The sequence below is a fragment of the Sceloporus undulatus genome, chromosome 4 (assembly GCF_019175285.1).
Source record: "Sceloporus undulatus isolate JIND9_A2432 ecotype Alabama chromosome 4, SceUnd_v1.1, whole genome shotgun sequence".
Classification (NCBI taxonomy): domain Eukaryota; kingdom Metazoa; phylum Chordata; class Lepidosauria; order Squamata; family Phrynosomatidae; genus Sceloporus; species Sceloporus undulatus.
In genome coordinates, this window is record NC_056525.1 from 204,646,439 (window position 1) to 204,672,175 (window position 25,737).

Sequence of the window (25,737 nt, forward strand, 5' to 3'; positions counted from 1 at the left end):
GGGCGGGACCAACACCATCGGGACTGCCCTGAAGAGACAGAGCCCTCCCTCCACGGCCAACTGTCATCGTCCAGCCTGGAGGGAGTGAGGGGGCAGGCCCAACACCATCTGGACTGCCCTGAAGAGACAGAGCCCTCCCTCCACAGCCAACTGTCATCGTCCAGCCTGGAGGGAGTGAGGGGGCGGGTCCAACACCATCGGGACTGCCCTGAAGTGACAGAGCCCTCCCTCCACGGCCAACTGTTATCATCCAGCCTGGAGGGAGTGAGTGGGCAGGGGCTAATTTTGTATTGCAATTTTTACTTTACACTGCTATGATCATTGCGGAATAGCGGTCTATAAATAAAACATTATTATTGTTGTTGTTGTTGTTGTGCTGGCCAGATCGCATGCATCTATAAATCTCTTCAGATCATATAAATCTTTCGCCTTTAGCTGCCAGCAGAATTGTGCTTCGGGGGCTTAAGAGATTCCTAGAGAGAACATATTAATCAAAACGACAAATAACCAGATCTGCAAAAGTCAAAGCTGCAAATGGGGAGGGCCAACTGTACTCCTCACGCCAGCTGTAATAAAGGTGCAAAAAACACTGCAGAAATAATCCAGTTTGAGGTTGCTTTAACCACCCTGGTTCGGTGCTAGGGAGTCCTGGGAATTGTAGTTTATTGTGGCCCCAGAGCTCGCTCTGCAGAGGCTAAATGTCTCAAAAACTACAGTCCCCAGAATTCCCTAGCATTGACTCGCGGGGGGTTTAAAGCAGTCCCAAACTGGATTTTCTGCAGTGTGTTTGGGACCAAACTCTTCCATTTGCCCCACTCTGCCTTCCACTTTGTCCAACCTCTCCTCCTCCACTGTTGCATTGAGGGAGCCTCACCGGCAGGTGGCGCTGCAGCACATCCTTTCATCGCTTCATTTCTCCTAACCATAGAGTCGCCTCAAATGTTATTGAAACCATAGAGTGGAGAGGCAAGACTGGACAGAACCTTGAGCCTGGTCATCCTAGGACTATAGAGTCCTTCCTCAAAGTTGTTGTGCCTCCATTATGGCACCTCTAGGCGAACCTGTTTTACCTTAGCAGGTTTCTTCAGAGGGGATTTGCCATGGCCTTTGCCACCCTCTGAGTCTGGGGCTGAGAGAATGTGACTTGCCCAGTTGATTCGACCCTTTGTCTCCAGAGTCATAGGCTGCATCCACACTACAGAAATAATCCACTCTGACACTTTAGCTGCCCTGCCTCAGTGCTATGGAATTCTGGGAGCTGTAGTTTTGTGAGACATTTAGCCTCCTCTGTCAGAGAGCTCTGGTGTTAAAGCAGTCTCGTGCTGGATTATTTCTGCAGTGTGTTTTGGACCTTAGTCTCAAAGGGACTACAAGGATCTCTCTCTAGATATACTTATTTCTTTCAGTTAGCCTCAAAGGGGCTACACAAGATCTCTCTGCATACTAACAACAAACAAAATGGCAACTGAGGAAGGACACAGAAGTCCACGAAAGCTCATGCTGTGACAGCTTCTTTCTTTCAGTTAGGTCCAAAACCCATTGCAGAAATAATCCAGTTTGAGGCCACTTTAACTGCCCTGGTTGAGTGCTAGAGAATCCTGGGAACTGTAGTTTCTTGTGGCACCAGAGCTCTCTCTGACAAAGAAGGCTAAATGTCTCACAGTGTCTCATGGGGTTTTATATAGTAACTTTACATCTTGGTAGTCCAAGAAGAAGGGGGAGTTGGGAACTTATTGTTAAAACGTTGCAGATTGTCGTCCATGTCCTCACAAAACTACAGTTCCCAGAATTCCCTAATAGCACTGAGCCAAGGCAGTTAAAAGCTGCCTCAAACTGATTAATTCTGCAGTGCGTTTTGGACCTTAGTCTCAAATCATAGTCAATGATTCCATAGACTAACCAGGGCTATATCTTTGAACAAACAAACAATGCATTGTTTCTGCAGTGCGGAATGCGGATGAAGCCCCAGTGCAACGCTCAAACCACAACTTCACGCTCTGCACTTTACTATATCTATGGTCTTTACTATATCTATGGCCAAACGACCTTCCATTGTCCCGGATGTGAGCGTTGCGTGAAGACTATACTAAAAGCCTGGCCCCGCCCCCTCCTTTTCCATGAGCGACGCTGATTGGTCAGAGTGAGAGCCAGCGCCGGCGCGGGATTGGCTGCTGCTGCTGCGCGAGACGGTGGCAGAAGGGAAAAGATGAGCCGGTCGGGTCTGAAGGGGAAAGAGAGGAGCGCTGCGCCTGAGAGGCGGACGGGTGAGTGGGAACCCTGAGGCCCTCCGCGGCCATGTGGCGGTTCTGCCTTTGGGAAGCCAAGTAGGGAGGAAGGCTAAGCGGTTTGGCAGCGCTTTAACGCTTTGTCTGGCTCAGGGCCCCACAACAAACTCCAACTCCCAGAATTCCATAGCCCTGAGCCAGACAAAGCGTTAAAGCGCTGCCAAACCGGGTTATTTCTTCAGTGTGGATGCAGCCCTGATCTCCTTCTCACCTCAGAGGAGGACAAAATGGAGGGCACTTGCCACATAAAAGCTAGAAACACTCTTATAACTGTAAAGTCGTGCTTCTTAGTCCTTCTCAAAATGGAGGCCCTTTTGAAATTCGACAGGATCTGAAGATGGAGGACGTGTCCTGGAAAAGGAGGACCTCAGTCTGGCCAAGAAGGAGGTTTTTAAACATAGGCTAGGCAGCCATCTGTCTGAGGCGTTTTGATTGTGAGTTCCTGCATGGCAGGGGCTGGCCTGGATGGCCCTTGGGTCTATGATCCAGGGTGAAGACAAGAGACTACAAAATAGAAGGTGTTTGAGAGATAAAAAGGGAGGATATGGCCAAATGAAAGCTGAAAACACTTTTTAATATGCTCATAGTCCAACACTCAAACCTCTGTGCCTGGCTGGCTTTCTAAAATGCAATATTGGGGGGGAAATGAAACAGAACAAAATCTGACATGTTAGTAAATGGAAGTCATTTGGGACAGATCAAGCAGGAATGGTTACAGTCCATACCACAAAATCCACAAGCAGCAATCTATACCTTTATTGGGTCAACTCCAAAGCATAGAATATGTACTGCAAGCTGATGTACAGAGACTCCTTGAGAAATTCAAGGTAAGAAAGGAGCAGTTAGCTTTACGCAGGACAAGGACACCTGATTGCCTTTCCCTGAGGATGAGCGCGTGTCATTTGCCCAAGATCATCCAGTGAGTTTCATGGCTGAGTGGGGATCGAACCCTGGTCTCCAAAATCATAGTCCAGTGCACCAAGCTTGCTTTCTCCCATTCAGAACAAACCCACTGAATCGGATGGTCATACTTGTGTAAATCCTATTGATTCAATGAGTCTGCTGTAATTGGGGCTGCCAATGGGATTCAAGTTAGAAATGACCTGGGGATGAGGGTTCCTCTGAGCATGTGCAGCAGTTTTCTGTTTTGAGGCGCTAGAGCCCACCTCCCATTCCCAAGATGGAAATGGCTGCATCCACACTGCAGAGATAATCTGGTTTGACACCATTTTAACTGCCAGGGCCCAGTGCTATGGAATTCTAGGATTTGTAGTTTCTTGTGGCACCAGACTACAAATCCTAGAATTCCTTAGCATTGAGTCATGGTAGTTAAAGTGGTGTCAAACCAGATTATTTCTGCAGTGTGGATGCAGCCTAAGAGCTCACCCATAGGCAAAAAGGTCTGCTTTCCAGTTAGGCCTAATCCCTTGCTGAGTTACAGGTTATGCTTGGCTCTTCAGCAGGAGCCATGAAAAGGATCAAAAAGTGCCTTCACTGATTCTCCTCTATCAGTTATGCAGTGTGTGTTACAGTCCAGCCAGCAAATGCACAAACATTTAATTAGGAAGTTTAAGCAACTAGTCTGACATGTTTTTATATATCTGCTGGTGTTACACTGTGTGACTTCTGTCTGTTTCAGAAACATTGCTCTGTACTTCCAGTGGGGCAGTGGCTAACCTTGAGAGTTTTATTTCCTAACTGCTTGTTCCCTGATCTGTTGCAAACAACAGTGTAGGACTTTTCTCCTGCAGTCGGCACCAACTTTAGGGTTAAGGTTGTAAACAAAAGGCAGACATGAGGAATGGAAAGTATGGTAAATCTTGACAGGATTTTCTCATTAATACTGAGGCATGGAAGCTGTTGCCCCATTTGACTGTTTATGCTTGAGGGGGAAAAACAAACTTCTGTTGAGCAAAGTCAGTCCTTCTTTTAAAAGCTTGAACTTGAAAGGCCACAGAAATTCAAAATGGCCCTTTTGATGTATCAACAAAATGTAAAAGCAGGTAACAGTTTTGTTTGGGTTTTTTTCTGTGAGCAGGTTATAGGGAGAATACTACTATGCTGTTGTTCTTATGAAAGTTGTTTATAAGAATTGAGTTATATCAAGGCTTTAATGCTTGAGAGATTGAGATTATTTTGTCAGTGGACACAGGCATTTTGAGATGAATATTTAGAAATAGGAAAATAATTTAGTTGTAGTTCTACATGTTAATGTGGGTCCTGTGTTCCCTCAGAGTTCAGACAGCACTTTGTGTGAGAGACACCATAGTTCAGTGGTAGAGTTCCTGTTTTGTATGCTGAAAGTCCCAGGTTAACTCCATGGCTCTTGTAGGTGAAAGGATCAGGTGTGCTGTGGCAGTCCATTTGTTGGGTGGCACAAATGAAAATGCTCTGCATATTTTTACAATTATATGTTAGGCACATTATTATTTAAATGTATTTTTAAGCCTAACCCTAAAGGCACCAGATCCTGTCTGAACTTGGAAGCTAAGCAGGGCCAGCCCTGATTAGTGTTTGGATGGGAAACCACTAAGGAATACCAGGTGCTGTAGACTATCTTTCAGAGGAAGGAAATGGCAAACCACCTCTGAGTATTCCTTGCCTAAGAAAATCCTCTGAAATTCATGAGGTCATCATAAATCGACAGATGACTTAAAGGCACACACACACACACAAAACCCTTACATCTTGTGTTGCGGTAGAGTTAGAAACTTTAAAATGCGTCCATTAAGCTTGTCGGAATGGGATTTTTTATAATTATAGGCATCTAGTTGAAAATAAATTAAATAACAGTTCAGGAGAACAGAAGAGTGTCTGTATGTGTCAAACTCATGTTTCAGCAAAGAGGAATTGAGATGTGCTGAACTGGTAAGTTTAAACAAATGATTCCTAGTTCTAGCTAGATCATTTGCTTCATTCAGCCACAGCTAAGTGATATCACATGCTAGTAAAAATGAATCCAGATCCCCAGCATGTCTCTAAGACAGGTTGAACACTGCCCGTTCCCTTTTTGGCTTATCTGGTGTACATGCTGTTGGAAGGAGCTCCCCAAACACTGTTGGAACAGCTCCACTGAATAATGTTACCAGTAGTTATTATTGGGTTGGTTGGTTTTTTCAAGAAAAAAATGTGAGACATTGTCCATTAAAAAGGTATTGAGAGATTTCAGTGCAGGCAGAGATCACTGCCATTGTAGGCCATGTGAGTACTAGAAACAAAGAGCAATTAAAAAAAGAGGTATAACTTTTCCATTCCATTAGCAACATAAAAGTAACTTCTCTTGAGATCCAGCTGTCCCTCTCCTGCCCAAACCTAACTGTTCCTTTCTTAGGCAAAGAACATTGAATTTCTGAAAGAGTTTCTGTATATCAGCTGGCATGATGTATTTTATGCTTTGGAGTTTACCCAATAAAGGTATTGCTGCTTGTGGATTTTGGATTTTCTTGTATGAACTATCTTGTTTGATATGTCCCAAGTGACTTCCATTTATATTAACATGTCAGCTTTTGTTCTGTTTCATTTTTCCTATAATGCACCTTAGAAATTTCACTAAGTAGCAAAGTAATCACTACTGTTGGTATGAGCACATTTTTCTTGTTTATGAAGGAAATCTGAACTGAAAGCAGTAGATATTTTATTTGTTGGTGATACACAGACACACACAGAGTAGCAGAAGATGTTACTTCATCTAACATGAATTTTTTTCACATCAACATTATTATTTGTAGAAGTACTTAAGTATATTAGATGTTTAAATAAAATGGAAAGGTTTCAGGATAGTTTTGGTAGTTTAAACAAATATGGGCAACTAGAATTCTAGGGCACGTTAAAAAACCTCAGTTCATGACCATCTTACATCCTCTGCATACTATTGCATACTATTACATACTATTGCAATCATAATTTTATAATTGGTTAGGTCATCTTTTTTTTTAATTTGAGAAGACAGAACGAGATCACGTTCTTTATGTAATTGGTTTAAGTCAGTGGTGGGCAATAACACATCATGATCCTGGCTGCCTCCCAGTTTGACAATGTTGTAGCGATTCCATCATATGCAATTTTCTAAAACAGGTTACAGCTTGGAGCTCTCCAGTTGCTGTTGGACTGCAAGCTTCCCCTCACCATTGGCTTATGTTGACTAGTGCTGTTAGTCACAGTACAATATATGGAAGATCACAAGCTTATGTCAACCTACTGCTAAAATAAAGGTGTATGGCAAACACACTGCTTGCATCAAAGGAAAATTATGCTCCCAAGACATGTGCAATGGCAGGTCTCCTTTTTAGAAGAGATCTATTTTAAATATTTTAAAGGGGGAGGAGCATTACTTTCAATGAATCACAGTAATGGATTATTAGCATTATTTCTTTTTTCTTTCTTTTAGAATTATATAGAAAAATACAATGTGGCACTTATTAATGGAATTAGAATGTTAGAATGATAGAGGAGGAAGAGAGGAAATCCCTATCTAAATAAAGAAGAACAGGAGAATGCAATCATAAAATTTCCAACAGTTCACCATGTTTTCAACCATCTCCCTGGGAGGTCCAGGAGAAGCGATTTTCTAACTAGGAAGTAAACTGCAAGTTTTAAAAAATTGGATGGGGGGGGGGTATAACCCTCCAGAGTTCCCTGAGGAGCCAGTGGAGATTCATCACTGGAAATTACTCCTCCCTTCTTTACATTGAATAAGTGTCATTTGTATATTTGCAATGGAAATGCTGGAGTCAGAATTAGAGCTATTGGTTCTTTGAGAGAGGGTTTTTTTAATGCTTTGAGAGTCTCATATGGACATTTCTTATTTGCAAATGTTTTTTCCCAGAGTGACTATGGAACATCTGCATCCCAACAAGCTAAGGTGGTTCACTGACAAATTTGTGAAGACTCTGTTGTTCTAGATGATCTGCTGGCTTAAAAACCTGTTCAGAGTGATGTTAGAACAAGTTGGGTTGACTATGGAATCAGTAAGTGTGATGCTTATAGTGAAATATTTAAACAGTTGGAAGCAATAGTATTGTACTCAAGATAGGCATAGCTTCTCATCCTAGTGAGCAAAAAGAGGTTCAAAAACTGGTACTTAGGTACCACTAAAATGCATGGCTTAAATTAGAAGTGGGAATCATGTGGCCTACAGGATGCTTTTACAGTGATAAATAAAATGTTTTAAGACAAGGTGTTCCCCCAAAATTATTTTTTAAAGCTATACAGTAGGCAGATTTTTATATGAAGCTGTACAGGATCAGATCATTGCAATTCTTGGTCTTTATTTCCTATTCTCAGTTCCTTTTATGACAGAAAGTGTTTTATATCTGCTTGACATCGAGTCAGAACAGACCAGCTCTAAAACCTGGCTTCCCAGCAGCTTGGGGCATGGCATTTATACACTGCACACCTCCAAGACATCTTGAAGCTGGCCAGCTACCCACACAGGTGCCTTCTTCAAGATGTTCCAATGCCACAGCATTTATATTTTGCATGCCGCCAGAGTGCCTTAAAGCTGGTTTCTGCACAGGCTTTTAGCTGCACCCAAAAGGAGCAGTTCTTTGCTTCTTCTTTTTCAGGTGGCTTGAAGGTAGATTGGGGCTGCAGCGTGAGGTTGCCGTGGCTTGAATCCACCTTTGGAAGGGGCGACTTAAAGCCTCCTCTTTGAGGCGGTCTGTTCCACCCCATTGTTGGACTAGAAGAGACAAAATAATTTTCTCTGTTTTGCTAATGCTAATTATTTATTCTGGTATGGGGGGAGGGTGCCTGATCCTCATAAATTGGTAAAACCAAATTAGCAGAACCAACCAAACTGACAGAGCTAGAGAGGTTCCTTGCAGTTCACATTTGCCTTACAGTTCAAGATCTTGTAGCTCATTTTCTAACAAATGTTAAACAATTACATTGTAAATTCCAAGTGCAAATATTGTCTGAATGAGCAGTACTTTTAATACTCCAAACATAATAAAGATATGCCAGACCAGGTCAGACACAATACGTTTTGTGTTTTAAAAATAACAAATTGGCTTACAGTGTGTAAAAATACTAATACTGCATTTTTAAAAAGAAATTCCAAAAAAGGCTATGGTTTTCCCCTGGAAATAACAGGAAAAATATCTTCTTTTTTGTTTTAACTGTGGCTTCAAAATATCTGCAAATTTTGCATCCCTGGGATTATGTTGGACTGCCCCAGCCAGTGTAACTGATGATGATGCTTATTAGGATTGCAACTGAGCAACATTTGTAGAGTCACATGATTTCCCTTAGCCTAAACCTAGTTGCAAGATCCAGCAAATAGATCTACTAAATCTGTTACTGAATTGATAAGCCAATACTAAAATAATTTGTCTTGCTTCCATTGATCTACTGTAGTTGGAATTAGCCATTGTATTTTAGGCCTGTGGAATGTAAGACATACCTCTGAATAGTAACAATGCGTACAAGTTCTAACAGAGATGATCTTGTCTTTGTCTCTATCCAGACTTGGTTGTGGTCTCACGGCATGTTGAAACTCTGGTCTTGTATCCACTTATGAATGTTAATGTCAGTGTATTTAGCCTTAATTTGATTGTGCATAAATACATAAATTGTTTTTATAAAACTGAGCAAATAGTGTAAGGCCATGATAAAGTAACCTTTTTAACCTTTTCAGCTTCTTTGGTCAAGTAAACCTTATGGCCCAAATAGAAGTATTGTAAGGAAAATAGGCACCAACCTCTCTCTGATACAGTGCCCAAGGGTTCAGTTCCAGGTAAGATGATACTATTATTATTGTTGTTGTTATTGTTATTTTGTTCTGATTGGATTAATGATTAGTCTGGCCTGGGATATGCCTAAGCACCTGTTAATTAGAAGGCAGTGCCAAATATCTCATGTGACTGTTATTATTTCTTCTAATAGCAAACTTGAGATCCAAGCTGGATATCAATTTGAAAACGAAACAGCCCACCAAAATAAGGAAGCAGTTTCTATATACCAGTAAATTCCTCAGATAGGTATAATATTTGTAAACATATCTGGTTAACAAAATTGAGAAGAATCAGCTTCTTGGGTGTATACAGTGGTCCCTTCCCTTACGCAGGGAATCCATTCCAGACACACATACACACCTGCGTAAAGGAAATTGCACGTATGCTCGAGCCCCATTAAAGTCAATGGGGCTCATGCTCATGGCTGCACGCGCCCCATTCTTTCTGGGGTGTGGCAGCACGACTTCCGGCATATGCTGGAAGCTGCGTATGATGCGGGCGCACTGTTCTTCTGTTAACAAGTACACCTCAGTTCCTGGGCGTTACTTTGATACTGGAGGCAAAAATAAGATGAAAAGACCAGAAATATGTCCCAGCACTAGGGGAAAAAAGAGCAGTTCAACTTTTTATTCAGAACTAACAACATGCACATGTGAAATGAAGCAGCTGGGTCAGATGAGTGTAGCCTAAGTAAACAGACATGTTTAGCCTTCTAGAGACCACTTGAAGGCTTCCTTACAAACTGCATGCAGTAATGACTGTCTCCCCCCCAGTAACCTCTACTTCTTTATGGTTTCTATTTTTGTGGCCACCCTCACAGAACTGTTTTTTAACATGAGCGGGGGGGGGGGGGGGAGATAGCTGGTGCGGCAGGCTTATGTGCTCTCTCTTTTTAATTCTGTTTTGTTGTTCACACCATGCTCAGTAAGAGATTCTGGAGGCAGCTGCTTTTTTATCTTGCCTGTGGTATACAGGGCTGTACTAAATTTGGGTAGAGTCAAGTCCTATCTTAGCTCAGGCTTTATGTATTGAATTTTTTCAGAAACATTGCTGCAACCCAGCACCAAAACTCTGTATTTCTGCAGCCCTCCTTCACTATCTTCCCAATGCTGATACTAATGGGGGTGGGGTCTTCAGCTAAATAGATGACAAAGAGGAAAGGGCTGGGTATATAGAAATATTTTTTAAAGAGGAGCTTGTTTGTAAGAGCCTTTGTTAACCAATGCATGCCTATGAAGTGTGTGTTGAGAAAAGGAAAACTGAAAAAGGGAATAATGTGCCTAACAGTTGGCAACTACAGTACCATTCTAGAAGGAGAGAGTTGAGTCATATGTGTAACCCCATTTCCCAATTCTCTGCACTATACATTCTCTCCCCAGAATGCCTAAGCAGGACTGCAAACAGATATAGTCTGGAGCCTGAACCATGACTGCTAGGTACTGGAGATAACATTGAAATCATTTGTTGCAAGTCCCTCTCATGGTTACTATTATTATTATTATTATTATTATTATTATTATTATTATTATTATTATTATTATTAACCTTTATTTATAAAGCGCTGTAAATTTACACAGCGCTGTACATACAATCTTTTTAATTGGACGGATCCCTGCCCTCAGGCTTACAATCTAAAAAGACACGACACAAAGGGAGTGGAGGTGGGGAAGGGGCATCTCTAGTAGGATAATACATATAAAATACATAGCAATACAGGAAATGATTCAATAAAACAGGGAAGAAAAGAACATCAAATAGCAAGTGACAATTATGCAATGCCCAGGAACGCTGCCCCGAACAGAATGGTCTTCAACTCCGTTTTGAAGCTGGTTAAAGAAGTGATGGCTCTTGCTCGCGGGGGAAGAAAACTTTATTATGTTATTTTAAATGTTGAAAAAGATTATTCGCCTTCAAAGCAGGTTGGTAAACTGACAGGTTTTGGACAGTAAATGACTTCCTTAAAATTGATTCTGAATCTGTTATTTCTTCTTAAATTGTTATAAATCTTTGAAAAAGAAATACAATTCATGAGCTACTTATTCTGAGAAATCCTGCCAGTTACAAGCTCGGCAGTATGAACCTTGGGATAATTAGAAGTAGTATAATTAAACATGGGTCTACAAGCCCACCTGAGTTCATCCACTGAATACACAGAACTTTGTCTGTAACATTCATTTGAAAGATAAATGAAGTATCACTAGGTTATCTTATGTACATCTTCAAGTCTATAATCAGAACGAGGATATTTTGGCCCTCCAGATATTTTGACTTGAAGTTTTCCATAGCCCTAGTTATTAAGGCCAAAGGTAAGAAATTATTGGAGTTGTTGTCTAAAATATCTGAATAGCCACATATTCTTCAGTCTGTACTGTACTTCAAAAGAGAGATGGCTACATGCATAGAAAGGGCTGTGCAAATTTTAAAATATTGATGTGTGTTTGTCAGCTTCCAGGACACCTGGTGTCCAAGTGTTCTGCATGCATGTGGTTTTAACTTGTTGCAGAATAACTTTTATGGAACACTAGAGCCTCTTATTTCAATGGCTAGGAGTGTTTGTCTCCATTACAGCTAGAATTTGGCTCCAAACCTGAGACATTATTACTGAAACAGGGCTTGTTTGTCTGAAACCAAAGAGAAACTTCCATGTCTGGTTTAGGTCTTGATATGTGGAAATGAGTAAATAAAACATCTTTATGGCTTATTGAATATCCTTCACTGGATATCAAGATTCCCATTTATATTTCTGCATTAAGCTTTGAAGAATAAAGTTGAGCAGCCACTTGAGAACTTATTATATTTATTTATTTACAGTAAATGTATCCCGCCCTTCAGCCCTAAAGGCTCTCAGAGTGGCTTACAATTATTATTATTTTTCATTACACAGTTCTTGTGATTGTGGGATTGACAAAAGTCAGTATGATACAGTTGTTGCTGCCAAGATATTCCATACACTCAGAGGAGCATTTACTCTACTCTTTCTACTTATTCTCTTATCTGCATAGAAGTTAGTCTTGCTTATTTCAGCATGGCATAATCTTAGGTAAAAGATCATAGAACTACAGCCTTAAGTACCTAGAAGCTTCCGTGTGATTCAATTCTGTGTTCAGAAGATTCAAAGAGTTATAGTAACTGAAGGGTTTCTATTCATCCCTTCTAAATATTATTCTAGAGGAGAGCTGGAATTGATGCATGGAACAAAACTGAAACAGGATGAGTGACAAGTATCTGTGCACAGAAAGTGGTAGTAGTTGTCCTTTTAAAAGATGGATGAGTTAATCTGAAATATCTCTTCGAAATGAAGCACTGTTTGGGTTTTTTTAAGGATAATATAAAATTATATCTTCAGTATTAAATTTGAGATCTTAATTCTTTTGTAAAACAAGTCTCTGTGATTTTAGTTAATTCCACAGTATTTGCAAACTATGGGTGTTACTGATCATCAAAAGGTCTGATTTTTGCATGCTCTTCTTCTTACGCTCCATTTCTGATGGCAATTTTAAAATAGAACTGTTCCCTTTTAATGCTAAGCAGGCACTTCTGAAGTGATGGTTAATTAATGTGATTTTACAGTAAAACTCATTCTTCAGATTTGAAAGTGGGAGGGAGAAAATCTTTCAGTGAAGATTATATTAGTCATGAACTCTTTGTTTCTATTGTACTTATATGACAGTAGCACTTAATTTTACTGGAATCATGTGGGTTATAACAGTTGTTTTTGACAGAATAATACATGTAAGAATCAAGTCATACATATAAAGTTTAATTTGTAATGAACAGTCTGAGCAACTCAGCAGTATGCTGTATGATCCATTAAAATAAGCATTGTATCCTTTTTATATGGTAAAATAATATTTCCTTATTGGTCCATAGGCCTTAGTATCTACCTGGTACACTGTTTCTGATCTGCTTCAGGGAAATGCCAGTCAGATTTGGATGTTTTTGTTAAAAATGAACAAAAGTGGCTTGGTTAAACAAAGGCCTCTTACAAAAAGGACCAGAAAGGATAGTTCTCTCTGTGAGGTGACCTTTGGAACAGGGAGAAATAGCAGAATAGGTTCACTTCAGCCTGCTTCAAAGACTAAAAACAAAGAGCATTTGTAGACCCAAAGAACTGTTTCCAACAAATTGGTTAGGGGCAAGAGGAGAGAGTATGCAAGTATGATGTGTAGGTATTGCTTAGTTGCCATCTAAAATAAATAATGTGGTTTTTACACCAAAGTGATTTCAAATCTTCTTTTTTCTGAATAGAACAGGACAGTGTTCTTATGACACAATAATAGAATCGACTTTTGGTACTTTCTACAAACTCATATATGTGTTGGCTGTTCTCTACTTTCTTCCTACACTGGAACTTTTCCATTTTCTCTTTCTTGCTAGCTTTAACTATTGTATCAAAGGATCATGCACTGAACTTGCTGTAAGTCTTTTTGTCTTTTATCTTTAAACTTGTTCACACTGTTAATGCATGTTTATGTTTTAGCCTAATTGCCAATAACAGCTACAGATTGAATTAATTTTATTGGCCTTAATTTTATTATTTATTTTATTTTCTTCTTTAGATTATATAATAAGTTTAAATTGTACTAGAACAAGTTTGCTACCAGTCTTTGTTTTGCTGTTGTGGAGACTGTCACACCAATCATATGCACAGCTACTCAGAAGTAAAGCCTACTATGTTCACTGGGATTGGGCACAGGATTATGGATTTAATATTGTGTGAGAGACTAGAAGGCTAGAGTATAATGGTTGTTGCTGTTGTGTGCCTGCAAGTCATTTCTGACTTATGGTGACCCTAAGGCCTATCATGGGGTTTTCGTGCCAAGATTTGTTCAGAGGAGGTTTGTCATTGCCTTCTCCTGAGGCTGAATGCATGGGACTTGTCAAAGTTTACCCAGTGGATTTCATGGCCAAGCTGAAAATCAAACCCTGGTCTCCAGAGTTGTAGTCCAAGACTCAAATCACTATGCCACACTGGCTTTCGGAGTATAATTAGGACAAGATAAAAAAGATGGAAGATATTAAAAGTATTTGCCAAGTACTGTGGACACTAGTCTTGTCACAGTGCTTGCATAAACCTTTCATTCAAGTATACTTGCCTGTTTGGATGGAGGGCTTCAAAAATTAACCCAGGGTAAACAGCTGTTTTTCCCAGGATGCAACCAGATCCACCAGATTTGTGTCTGGTCTGGCACGATCGGACCCAATTCTTCCCCTGGGATTTTTGCCTGTATCATCTGAACTGGACAATGCAAAGCTGGGGGGAACATGGGTCTTTTGGGCTGTGTGGACAGCCCCTAAATGAAACTTTTGTACTGTGGAATTATAAGAATACATAACTCACTGAAAAAGACAATAATGCTTAGTAAGGTAGAAGACAGCAGGAAAAGAGGAAGGCCACATTCCAGAAACATAGACTCAATCAAGGAAGCCATGGCTTTGAGTTTGCAAAACGTGAGCAGGGTAGTTAAGGATAGGAGGACTTGTAGGTTTCTCTTTCATAGGATCCCCATAATTTGAGGTCAGCATCACAGCATTTAACAACAGCTACTGCTACTAGTATGTAGGTATGTCTGGAAATAAATATACTTGGGCAACATAATAAATATGCATGCATACTTGAGCATCATAATCAGTGCACATAGACACACATCCATCTGTTGGGTATGTATACAGAAGGCCCTTGGTATCCGCTAGGATTTGATTCCAGACCGCCCCTCTCCCCATGGGTACCAAAATCCATGGATGTTGAAATCTCATTATATACAATGGTGTAGTAAAATAGAATCCCTTATATAAAGTGGCAAAGGCAAGATTTACCTTTTGGGTTAGTTTTTTCTGAATATTTTAAAGTCATGGTTGGTTGAGTCTGTGGATATGAAGGACCAACTGCATTTGTAGTTAAAATCATTGTAACACAAATATTTTATATTTAATCCCATTTTTAACTGTGATTAATATTGTATTTTAATATGTTGCTTTGTATTTTGTCTGTCCTGTTTTGTTCTCTTTTTGCTGGTCATAGACTGAAATAAATATGTGTTATATTCTGTAGTTAGGTTTTGTACCTGCAATATCTTGGGGCTTAATTCCTTTATCCCTGTTTTTTCAATACAATATTACCAATAGAGCAAGTTGAATAGCATTCTCTGAGAGAAGGCCAGGAATTTCTTAGGTAGTTCTACTGTGTGTTGAAAGAAAATTAGTACTGTAGTATGACTCCTTAAGATGAACTTTTATTTGCTTGAAAATACTATTTTCAACACTTTAGAAAGAATTGCTAGATATCTAGTGAAATTAGTAAATTTGTTAATACAACAAATAGCTTAATTAACTCTCCCAATTAACAGCTAGTTAGTTCTTGCACATTTTAATTGCAAATTTTTGCATATAGTGACAAGACATCAGAAAACAGTTGATTATGAAATTATGCAATGTGCTGGAGATTTTTTAATTCATTGATGGTATTAAATGTCATATATTACAGTAGTTCTTCTGCAGTCTGCTTTGAAACCTTGTTCCCTGGTATAACTTATACCTGTTTCTTTCATGAAAGGAACATTGTTTATAATCTTCCACTACTCCCACAGAAGTAAGCCTATGTGAACATTAACTTAGTATAATATGGTATTGTTAAGCCCAAGAAAGTACTCTAATTTTTAATATTATCTACTCTGTCTAGCTTACTTCTCAGTCTGCAGAAGGCAGTCATTCTACCCAACTCAGAGAAGATGGCATAGTTTCTCTTGCAGATGTAGGATGGGTTGCTGAAGAAGAAGGTGAAGTCTGTACACGGCTCAGGTTTGTTTCTCAAGTCATTCTCTTGTGTGTTTCTTCAAGTCATGTTGTGACCAAGGTGTTTAAATTCAACTAGATTCACTTGAATACTACTAAGTATTGTTTCTAAGGAAAGCATACCATGACAGTTCCATAGGCTTCAGAAGGCACACAAGTTTTAGCAACCAGAGCTCTTGTAGGGACACAAAATGAAAAATGTAAGATAGGCACTTGTGCTACTTCAATTGCTCTATGTAGGCATGATCTGTTATCTGATTCAGGCCCAAAGGAATGTATCTGGGATGCCAGAAATACAACTGCTAGTAGAAAGAGTAGGGAGTGGCATGCATGTGGGACGGCTAGGGTTATTCTTTGTTCCATTAAGCAAGAAGTGGCTATGGAGAAACCTGCCAGGATGCTACTCGCCTTTTCCACCCTTGGAAATGTCAGTATGTCACTTTTCTAAAGTAGCTCAGACCAGGGACGTAGCCGGGGGGGGTTCTTGGGGTCCGGACCCCCCCTTCCATTAGAAAAATGGTGTGTGCTGCTGCGCCACCGCGCCCAAGCCCCATTATAATGGTGGCACTTAGTCTGGACACCCCCACCCCCCCACTTCCTAAAATCCTAGCTACGTCCCTGCTCGGACCATGCCTGACTGAAGGTCTGTGTTCCTACACTGATGATGACACTTGAAATATTGTTTACTACAGTACTGCACGTCAAAAGGTGTTCTTATAAAACTGCTGTGGAAATATTTTAGAGAATGTATTCAGTAAAAAGTTGCTAAATGAACCTTAGCATTGTTTTCCTCTTAATTTATTTTATAGTGGGTTTTACATTAGTAAGCGCTATCCGTACTCTTCTTGATTGCAGATCAGAAATCAGGCCCAGAACTGAATCATTCTCTAGAAATGAAGACTGTTCAGAAAGAGGCCCAAGTTTTCAAGTACAAAAACAATCACAGAAACAAGAAGACTCCAAGACTGCAGTGGCCACAAATGATACAGCTTTGCAGAAGATCAGTGAATTAGAAAATGAACTTGCTAGTTTAAGAGCACAAATAGCCAAAATTGTAAGCTTGCATGAAAAACAGAATTCAGTGGCAGGTATTGTTCCTTTTTTCCTTTAATAACCAAAGTACTTTTATGTATGTTATCTTTATATAACCTTCATTCTGGGGGATACTATTGATTTGGATGCAGCGTCTTAGCATTAAAATGATTTACGGTAGTCAACTTCTTATTTAATTTGCTTGTGGGGAAAGAATGGTGATGTATCTCACCGGGTTGAAAAAACAGCATGCACCTTGCTCTTGTTTCCACTTACATATAGACTAGACTGTTCATTTATTCTTAAGCTGCTGTAGAAACTGCAGACTGAAGGTGATCTTGAAACTTCATTGTGTTATCAGACTTCTATTGACATTATAGCTACTGAAGTTAAACTTGTCTGATTATTATTACAGTATCTGAAAACTCAAAACGTTTTTGTTATAATACCCCCTTGATGGCAAATAATTCCATATTATTTTAATTTACTTACTTCTGATTAGTGACCCTAAACATGAGCTGACAAGTTCTCTTGGGGAAGAAATATAGAAATCAGATTAAATTATTTTTAATTTGTTTTCCTTTGTTTTATTTGTTCCCTTTTAATAATATACCTTTTCACAGCAACTGCATATGACAGTGGATGATACTGAGGCCTGATACAGACAGGCCAAAATAAAGCTGCTTCGAGTCATTTTGGAGGTATGCTGTTTAAATGATACATGTGTCCTAAGAGTCCAGAAGCCGCACCAAAGCCACACTCCAGTCCTAAGGACTAGAGTGCAGCTTTGGTGCAGCTTCCAGACTCTTAGGACGCATGCATCATTGAAACACCATACCTCCAAAGTGACCTGAAGCAGCTTTATTTTGGCCTGTCTGTATAGGGCCTGAGAGAACAATAAGAAAGGAAAACCTTGTTTTTCACCTAGCAAGGACTTCAGTGCAATTGTTTGTCTGTGGTCTGAGACCACTGCCAAAATCACTATATCCTATAGTTGTAGGTTCTTAAGCACTATGAATATGCACACTCATTTAGACATGCACATTTAAGGCTGCATCTGCACTGCAGAACAATCAGTTTGAAACCACTTTAACTGGCTTAGTGCTGTGGAATTCTGGAAATTGTAGATTGTGGTGGCACCAGAGTTCTGACAGAAGGCTAAATATGTCACAAAATTAGAATTTCCAGAATTCCACAGCACTGAGTCATGGCACTTAAAGTGGTATCAAATTGGATTATTTCTGCAGTGCAGATGCAGTCTTAGCCTGCATTGATTTAAAATTCCCTGCCTGCTGAAATTAAAGAATTGTGGCAAATTGATAGAAGGAGAGCCCTGTCTCATCCCCCAGCTATTACAACTCGGATTATTGTTTTACTGCTGCCCTGGCATTGGGAATGTGGTGAACCTGGAAGCCAAACAGTGTTGTTTTGTTCTTGGGGGAAGATTTGATGGGATCCTCCTGTTTGGGGGGGGGGGGTCCTTACAGGGCCTCACCAAGAACCACAGCTTGCTTTATAAGATGACTGAAAGCTCTTTGTTTATGATATGATTGTCACACATGTATTCCATTATTCTTCCTTTTCTGACTATAGTAGTTTTAACACAGTTCATGTTGTTGTGTGCCTTCAAGTCATTTCTGATTTATGGCAACTCTTAAGGCAAAGGCTTTCTTGACAAGATTTGTTCAGAGGGGAGTTGTCATTGCCTTCCTCGGAGGCTGAGAGGGTATGCCTTGTCCAAGGTCATCCAGTGGGTTTCAGTGGCTGAGCGGGAATTTGAATCCTGGTCTCCAGAGTCATAATCCAGAACTCAAACCACACTGACTTTCAACATAATCCACGCCATTTAGACAGAAATTGCAAATGTTCTTGAATCTCTATAAGCCTTCGCCAGATAATGGTGTTTCAAGCAATTTGGGTATCCTTTAGTCTTCCAAAGATTTTTTTCCCCCTATTGAAGACAGATCTATAAGATGATGTACATTTGTCATCTGCTCAGTTTCAGAGTTAGATCTATACACTGCTCCCTCGGGTTACGAAATTAATTCGTTCCGCGGCCGCTTTCGTAACCCGAAAAGCCTTCGTAAGCCGAATTGCCATAGGCGCTAATGGGGAAAAGCCGCGTTTCGTGCGAAAAAGCGCCGAAAAGCACCAAAAAATTTTTTCGTAACCCGAAAAACATTCGTAACCCGGAACAATTATTTCCAATGGGATTTTTTCGTATCCCGGAAATTTCGTAACCTGGGTATTTCGTATCCCGAGGTACCACTGTACTATTCTGGGTGCTCAGTCAGGAATTGTTTGCATAATGTTGAATGACATAACTGCTATGCAACAATATGCAGTAGAATGATTTTTGTCTCATGTTCCTCCAACACCAAATCATTAATACACTACAAGAAATGTTTAGCAGCCACTTTCCATAGCTGCTTGTACTGGGGGAAGAAATAATACTGAGTAGAGGTACTAAGATTTTACAGGCATTTAGCAAGATGCCAAAGTGATTAATAAAAGACCACATTGCTGTGCTGAGGGGTTACTTTTGAAATGTTAGCTGTTGTTTTCTAAGGAAAGATATTGTTGCTTATTTAAGTTTGCAATGTTGTTACAGCTGGAATCAGTTCTGCAGAATCAGTTTCTGTCTCAGCAGCAGTACCACCACCACCACCACCTCTGCCACCTCCACCACCGCTTCAGAAGAGTATCACTGCCATTGACCTTATTAAGGAACGCAAAGGAAAAAGAATAAAGTCTGGTCATACTCTGATCAATAATGATCCAAAGAAGCCTGAAATACCAAATATGCTAGATATCCTCAAAGATATGAACAATGTAAAGCTGAGATCAGTGAAAAGGTGAATGCATGTTTTCTTCTTTCTGCAGCTGTTGTAGGAGTTCATGAGGAATTACATCCAGTTGGAATGTGGCTTAGCATAGAGATGGATGCAGCCATTCATCTGTGTCTTAATAGTAAACAACAGTGGTCTGTCACAAAGCAAGTTTTGTCTGGCACACACTTTCATATTAGGGTAATTGTAGTAGCCTTTTCCATCCCTTTAATCCAAGAAAAATACTGGGGCACTTCCATAAGGGAAGATAGTTATTCTTTAAGGTGGCAAATACTATGGCAGCACTCCTCTCCAAATTTTCTGTGACTGGGTATTACACCAGAAAAAAGGCCTTGAACAGGGGAAAGGACTGTTGCTGGTTCTCCCCTTGTGTCAGATTGGGAGGAGAATGGTAGTTAGACAAAGATTTGTATGAAACCTATTTGTATGTAGCTAATTGTAGTTTCTTTGACGTCAATGTTTTACTTCCTTATTTTGAAGGCCAGACGAAAGCACAAAAAGAAAAACTGACCCAACTGATCCTGCAGCAGTAATAGCTGAAGCTCTTAAAAAGAAATTTGCATATCGATACCGCAGTGACAGTCCAAATGAAAGTGAAAAGCAGACCACAGCAACTGAAGCAAGGCCGGTAAGTGCTGTGTCCAAATAGCAGTTCATTTAAAACCAACTCATCATTTTAAACTGAGTGGCAAATATTAGACCCCCTTCCCCCTTGCCCACATTCTCCCTTGAATTATTTTAACTTAAACCAGAGTCTGATACTAGAGTTTGAAGATAATCCCCCTCCCCCGGAGAACTTGGGAGGGCCCGGCTGCACACAGAACAATTACTCAACACCATTGTTGTTGTTGCCACAGAATGCCCCCCAAAAGGCCTCTGGAGAGTGTGGGGGATTTTCATTACATTTTGGGGTCTCATTGGGCCATTTGTCCAGGAATGGTCTTTGTTGGCAAAATAAAACAGCTGACCCAACTGATCATGCAGCACTAATAACTGACACTCTTTTTTTGAAAAAAATGCTGCAGTATCAGCCCAAATTTCATGTTTTTAACAGCAAGCCTTACCTGGGCCTGAAATGGATCTTGGGGGCAGGGGGATAATGACACTGTCCCTCATATCAACTTGAGATCATTCAGAGGCCAAAGCACCACCGGGGGCTACATTTTGTCCACTACTGGATTAAAGCCTTCTCACCATCTGGGCAGAACGTGTGTACATGAGTGGCTGCTGGTTTCCTTAACTGATGACCTTCATCTAAGCGTCGACAGAGGAAGTGTGACCCTGTTGGTGCTATTAGACCTCTCAGCGGCATTTGACACAGTAGACCACAACATCCTCTTGGAACGCCTGAGGGAGCGAGGAATTGGAGGCACTGCTTTGCAGTTGTTCCATTCCTTCCTCTCAGGTAGATTCCAGAGAGTGATGCTCGGGGACAGTTGCTCTTCAAAAACAGAGCTTAACTGCAGCGTCCCTCAGGGCTCCATCCTGTCCCCGATGTTATTCAACATCTATATGAAGCCGCTGGGAGAAATCATCCGTAGAGATGGAGCGGGGTATTATCAGTATGCTGATGACACCCAAATATACTTCTCCATGTCAACAGATGGCATTTCTCCCCTCAATCAATGTCTTGCAGCAGTAATGGACTGGATGAGGGAAAACAAGCTCAAGCTGAATCCAGACAAAACGGAAGTACTTACAGTAGGGCCCCCCAAACCAGATATCGGGCTGCAACTGCCAGTCCTAGAGGGGTTCACGCTCCCCTCAAATGACTGTGTTCGCAGCTCAGGGGTGCTTCTTGATTCGCCACTTCAGATGAGAAATCGTGAATGCAATGGTCAAGAGTGCCTGTTATCAGCTGCGCCCTTTCCTGGGATGGGGTGACCTTGAAACGGTAGTACATGCACTGGTAACCTCAAGACTTGATTTTTGCAATGCACTCTACATGTGGCTACCCTTGTGCCTAGTCCGGAAACTTCAACTGGTGCAGAATATGGCAGCCAGATAGATTACAGGAACAACTAGGAGTGACCATATTACACCTATATTGAAATCACTCCATTGGCTGCCTATTCGTTTCCGGGCACAGTACAAGGTGTTGGTCATTACCTTTAAAGCCCTCCATGGCTTGGGCCCAACCTACTTAAGGGATTGCCTCCTTCCATACAATCTGCCCTGTACCCTCAGATCCTCTGGGAGGAATTTGTTGTAGTCCACAAAGACCAGATTGACGGCAACCTCCCACAGGACTTTTTTCGTGATCGCTCCCACTTTATGGAATGGCCTGCCGGACGAGATCCGTTAAATTGCCAACCTTGAGAGCTTCAAGAAAGCTGTCAAGACAGATCTCTTCCGGCAGGCCTTCCCGGAATAGATCCCAACCATGTAAAGCTCCCCCCACAGTCATATACAAGCAAAGACTCTGCCCACCGTTATTTTATTATTGTAGTATTGTTTTTAGATTTTTATCGTCTTTAATTTTAATGGATGGAATTGTTTAATCTTTTTTTAAGGGGGGGAATTGTATATATTGTATTTTTTAAAAAGGTTGTACACCGCTTTGATTGTGGAAACAAAAAACGGGATATAAATTAAAGTTTTATTTTTATTTATTCAACTCTCAGGGCTACAAAGGTTGGTAACCCTTGGTTTAGTTTCTCCCAGGGGTATGACAAGCCAAGTAAGGGTGGTCAATCAGCATACAGAAACATGCTGCTTGATAAACCAGCATTTTCATCCGTTAAAGCTTACTTTTATGATCAGCATGTGGAAGTTTTTTTGCATTTCATATATTGCTGTAGCATGCAGCAGCATACCTCAACCTGATGACATCCAGATTTTATAGGTTATTTGATTCAAGAGACTACACTAGCACAATTAATCCTAAATGACAACTAGCCCAAAACATCTTGAAGGCACCAGCCTGGTCTTTGAAATTATTCTCAGTGTTTTCTCAATATATTCTCAATGTTTTCATTTTTCTTTTCAGTTTGGCCCACACATGCTGAAGTCTACAGGAAAAATGAAGACTCTAATTTGAGAACTGCTAAGCAGAAAAAATTTGCTGCACTACAAAAGGACTTTCTCAGGATATCAGTTCTTTAATTCTATGGACCTGAGTTGAAATGTGCCTCTAAGTTCCACTGGTACTCATTCTTAGAAAATGCCGAACATTGGTAAAACATTGAAAAATGTCCATATGATGCTGGGTTTGTTAACACTAATTTATTTGTACAAACTCTTACAAGATGTAACATCCTTACTCTTTTGTGACCAATGTGATTATATTTATCTTAAGTCATAGCTCCAGTGTAATGGCTGGAATTATCTAAGAGAAGTCTTCTGCACTTCATTTTAGCTTCTTGGACTTCTCACTTGTAACTGCGCTAGCATTCTTGTGCTGTGAAGCTACTCTGCCTCTTATTCATTCATTATGAATGAGACAGGCTGTTTCTTACTTACTGCTCAGCAATGCAGACTCCAGCATTTAGTATGACTTACCTAGTCTTCAACACAAGCTGCATTGGCAGCAAACTTATAAACTGTAAAAAAAGCCAACGTATAGGACCAAAAACAATAATCATGATTTCTTTCCCAGGTAATAATGCTGTTATGGGGGATCTAGAATGCTGCATATTTTGCATTAGCAAAATCTGAGAAGCTAGAGCAGATGAAACTTTACCAGTGAAGTGTAATGTATGTTAAACTTTGCAAAGATACTTGAAATCAGACTGTAAAGACCAAGTGAACAGCACCAGCTTGCATTTTGTTCTTCAGTTTATTGTGATAAATCCTGGTGTGGTTATTGTTTCCTACAGCTACCAAACCCATCCTCCCTATTTCTTGCCAGTTTCATACATCATGCTTTCGCTAGAAGTGAAAAAGGAGTTGATCTTTACTGAGAATGTGAAGGGAGGGATGACTGTTCACTATCTCAGCTATAAATAAATAAATCTGTTAGGTGGTGACCTGCCTGGCCCAAAGACCCACATAATGTCTAGCACTTTGGGTTAGAAACGTTTTACACCCCATGTTTGCTATTTGTGGAATGCACCATTTGTAGCAGCATCTTGACTACTAATACTCTTGAACTGCTGCCTATTTTAGTAGAGGGGAAAAGAAGCTGGGAAAAATATCAGAAAAGAATTTGATTTTGGAAGAGGGAAAATACTACTTTCAGAACTGAGTGTTTTCTAAATGCAACTCCTCTTGATGTCTTCTGGTTTGTACTCTTAAGCATTTATATTTCTTAAACAGATTGAATTATAATATGGTCAAACAGAATGCATTGCTATTAAGACTTAATTTAATCTAGGTGTCAAGTGCTGTAGTGTTCCAGAAACATTTTAAAGCATTCATTTTAAAGCATTTTATAAAATAGGGTTTTATGGACTATTTTCAATTTGTTCATGGGAAAAAAACCCTGATGTCAGCTATTATCCTCAAAAACTTGTGTTCAATCCTATGACTAATACAGAATTGAAATCAGACACTTGAATTGTTTTCATTGTTTTCATTTTAAGTTTAACACACATGCTTCCCTCATATGTGGTTAATTCATGGTTCACCCAGGTGTGTGGAGTCAGTATGCCAAACTTTCAACTTCTTCATAAATGGCAAATTTATATTAATAACAAATTCACTGTAATAAAATAGTAGCACCAGAAACTTCATCACCACCTTGAGTCATTAGTTACCTAGATTGAAAGAATATAAAATATGCTTAAGTATAAAACAGTAGCCCCTCTGTTTGCGTGGATTTTGAATCAGCATCCCACGCTTACTTGTGAAAGGCAGAGACTTAAAATGGGGGGGGGGGGGCGGCCGGGGGGGGGGGGATGCAATCAAAACAAAAAAGAATGAAATATAAATGGCTTTCCTTTTGGGGGGGGGGGGGGTACAGAATGTATCCCCTGTGAAAACAGAAGGGCAACTGTATTGTTATATTATGCTTTTATTTTGAAGCCACCAACAAACACCAACTCCACAGCCCTCGTAGCACCTAAAACTATCTGATGCATTAAGGCTGCAGTCCTAAATACAGGGACCCCTTGAACTCAAAGGAATGTTAAATAAGCAATAGCCCATTAATAGACCTACAATGCAATTGTTATATAGCTCCCATGCAGACTGTGCTGAGATGTCATGGAATCTAGTTGTCCAGTAGCCTAAAAATTATAGATTCTCCTTTTTGGTCTCTGTCAATGACACAAAGGGTTTATTCTGCACATTGCATCTTCATAACCTTCTAGAGGTATTACATAAGTATTTTCATGGTAGCCCCACTAAGTCTCCAAATGACCGACCAGTTCACTTTCTGCCTAAGCCCACAGTCTCTTTTTGTCTGCAGCAGCTGCGACGTCTCAGGAACACTTCAGAGTTTACTTTTACTGTGTTTAACTTGGTTTGTCATTCATCAATGATCATAGTGCCTCTGCTACTTTTTAAAGTGTACCAGGAGTTCTGGTGAAATGCTAAGAGTTAAATGGCTGCTTGTCTTGCCTTTTGTGCTTGACTTAAGCCACTTGTAAGTACCAAGGCAAGGTTAAAAGCTAATGTATGAGCTAAGATGGTTTGGGACTTTTCAGGCATTTGGGAAACAATCTCATCTGACAGATCATTGACCCTATCACTTCAGTCCTCTTTGGTACTGATACCATGCACTTGTCAGACTGATTTGCCTCCAGGCAGTCTTACATGGGACCTACTTCTACACTGACTAAGAAGCATCAAGTACACATCAGGCCAGCCACCCTGACACTCCTGTTGAAGGAGGTCCAATGCCAGAAGACCAAAGTCCTCATCCTAACATTAAAGAAATGCTGTCACCAGTATTGCAGGAGGGAAGCACTGACTGACCTAAAATCATCTACTGAGTGTTCAGCAGCAGTAATTTAACTTTGACCTTGCCAGCTTCATAGTCTTTAGTCACTATGTGCTAAGGCTGTCTTCAAGCAAGGCATATGGAGCTATGACATTCCTTGGTTGGTGGCTTTTCAGTAAGTTTTGCTCTATTTGTCACCGTCAGTCCTTCTCATTTTAAAC

At 40.3% G+C, this 25,737-nt stretch overlaps 1 protein-coding gene across 1 annotated transcript; it reads left to right on the forward strand.

The window, feature by feature from the left end:
• Nucleotides 1–2,142: 2,142 nt before the first annotated feature.
• MTFR1 (mitochondrial fission regulator 1) lies at nucleotides 2,143–24,182 on the forward strand. Its single transcript, XM_042465030.1, has 8 exons — nucleotides 2,143–2,264; nucleotides 7,111–7,252; nucleotides 8,923–9,021; nucleotides 15,699–15,817; nucleotides 16,667–16,899; nucleotides 19,455–19,698; nucleotides 20,173–20,320; nucleotides 22,682–24,182. The coding sequence occupies exons 2-8, from the start codon at nucleotides 7,187–7,189 to the stop codon at nucleotides 22,730–22,732; spliced, it is 960 nt and encodes a 319-aa protein (XP_042320964.1). The 5' UTR covers nucleotides 2,143–2,264; nucleotides 7,111–7,186; the 3' UTR covers nucleotides 22,733–24,182.
• The last annotated feature ends 1,555 nt before the right edge of the window (nucleotides 24,183–25,737 follow it).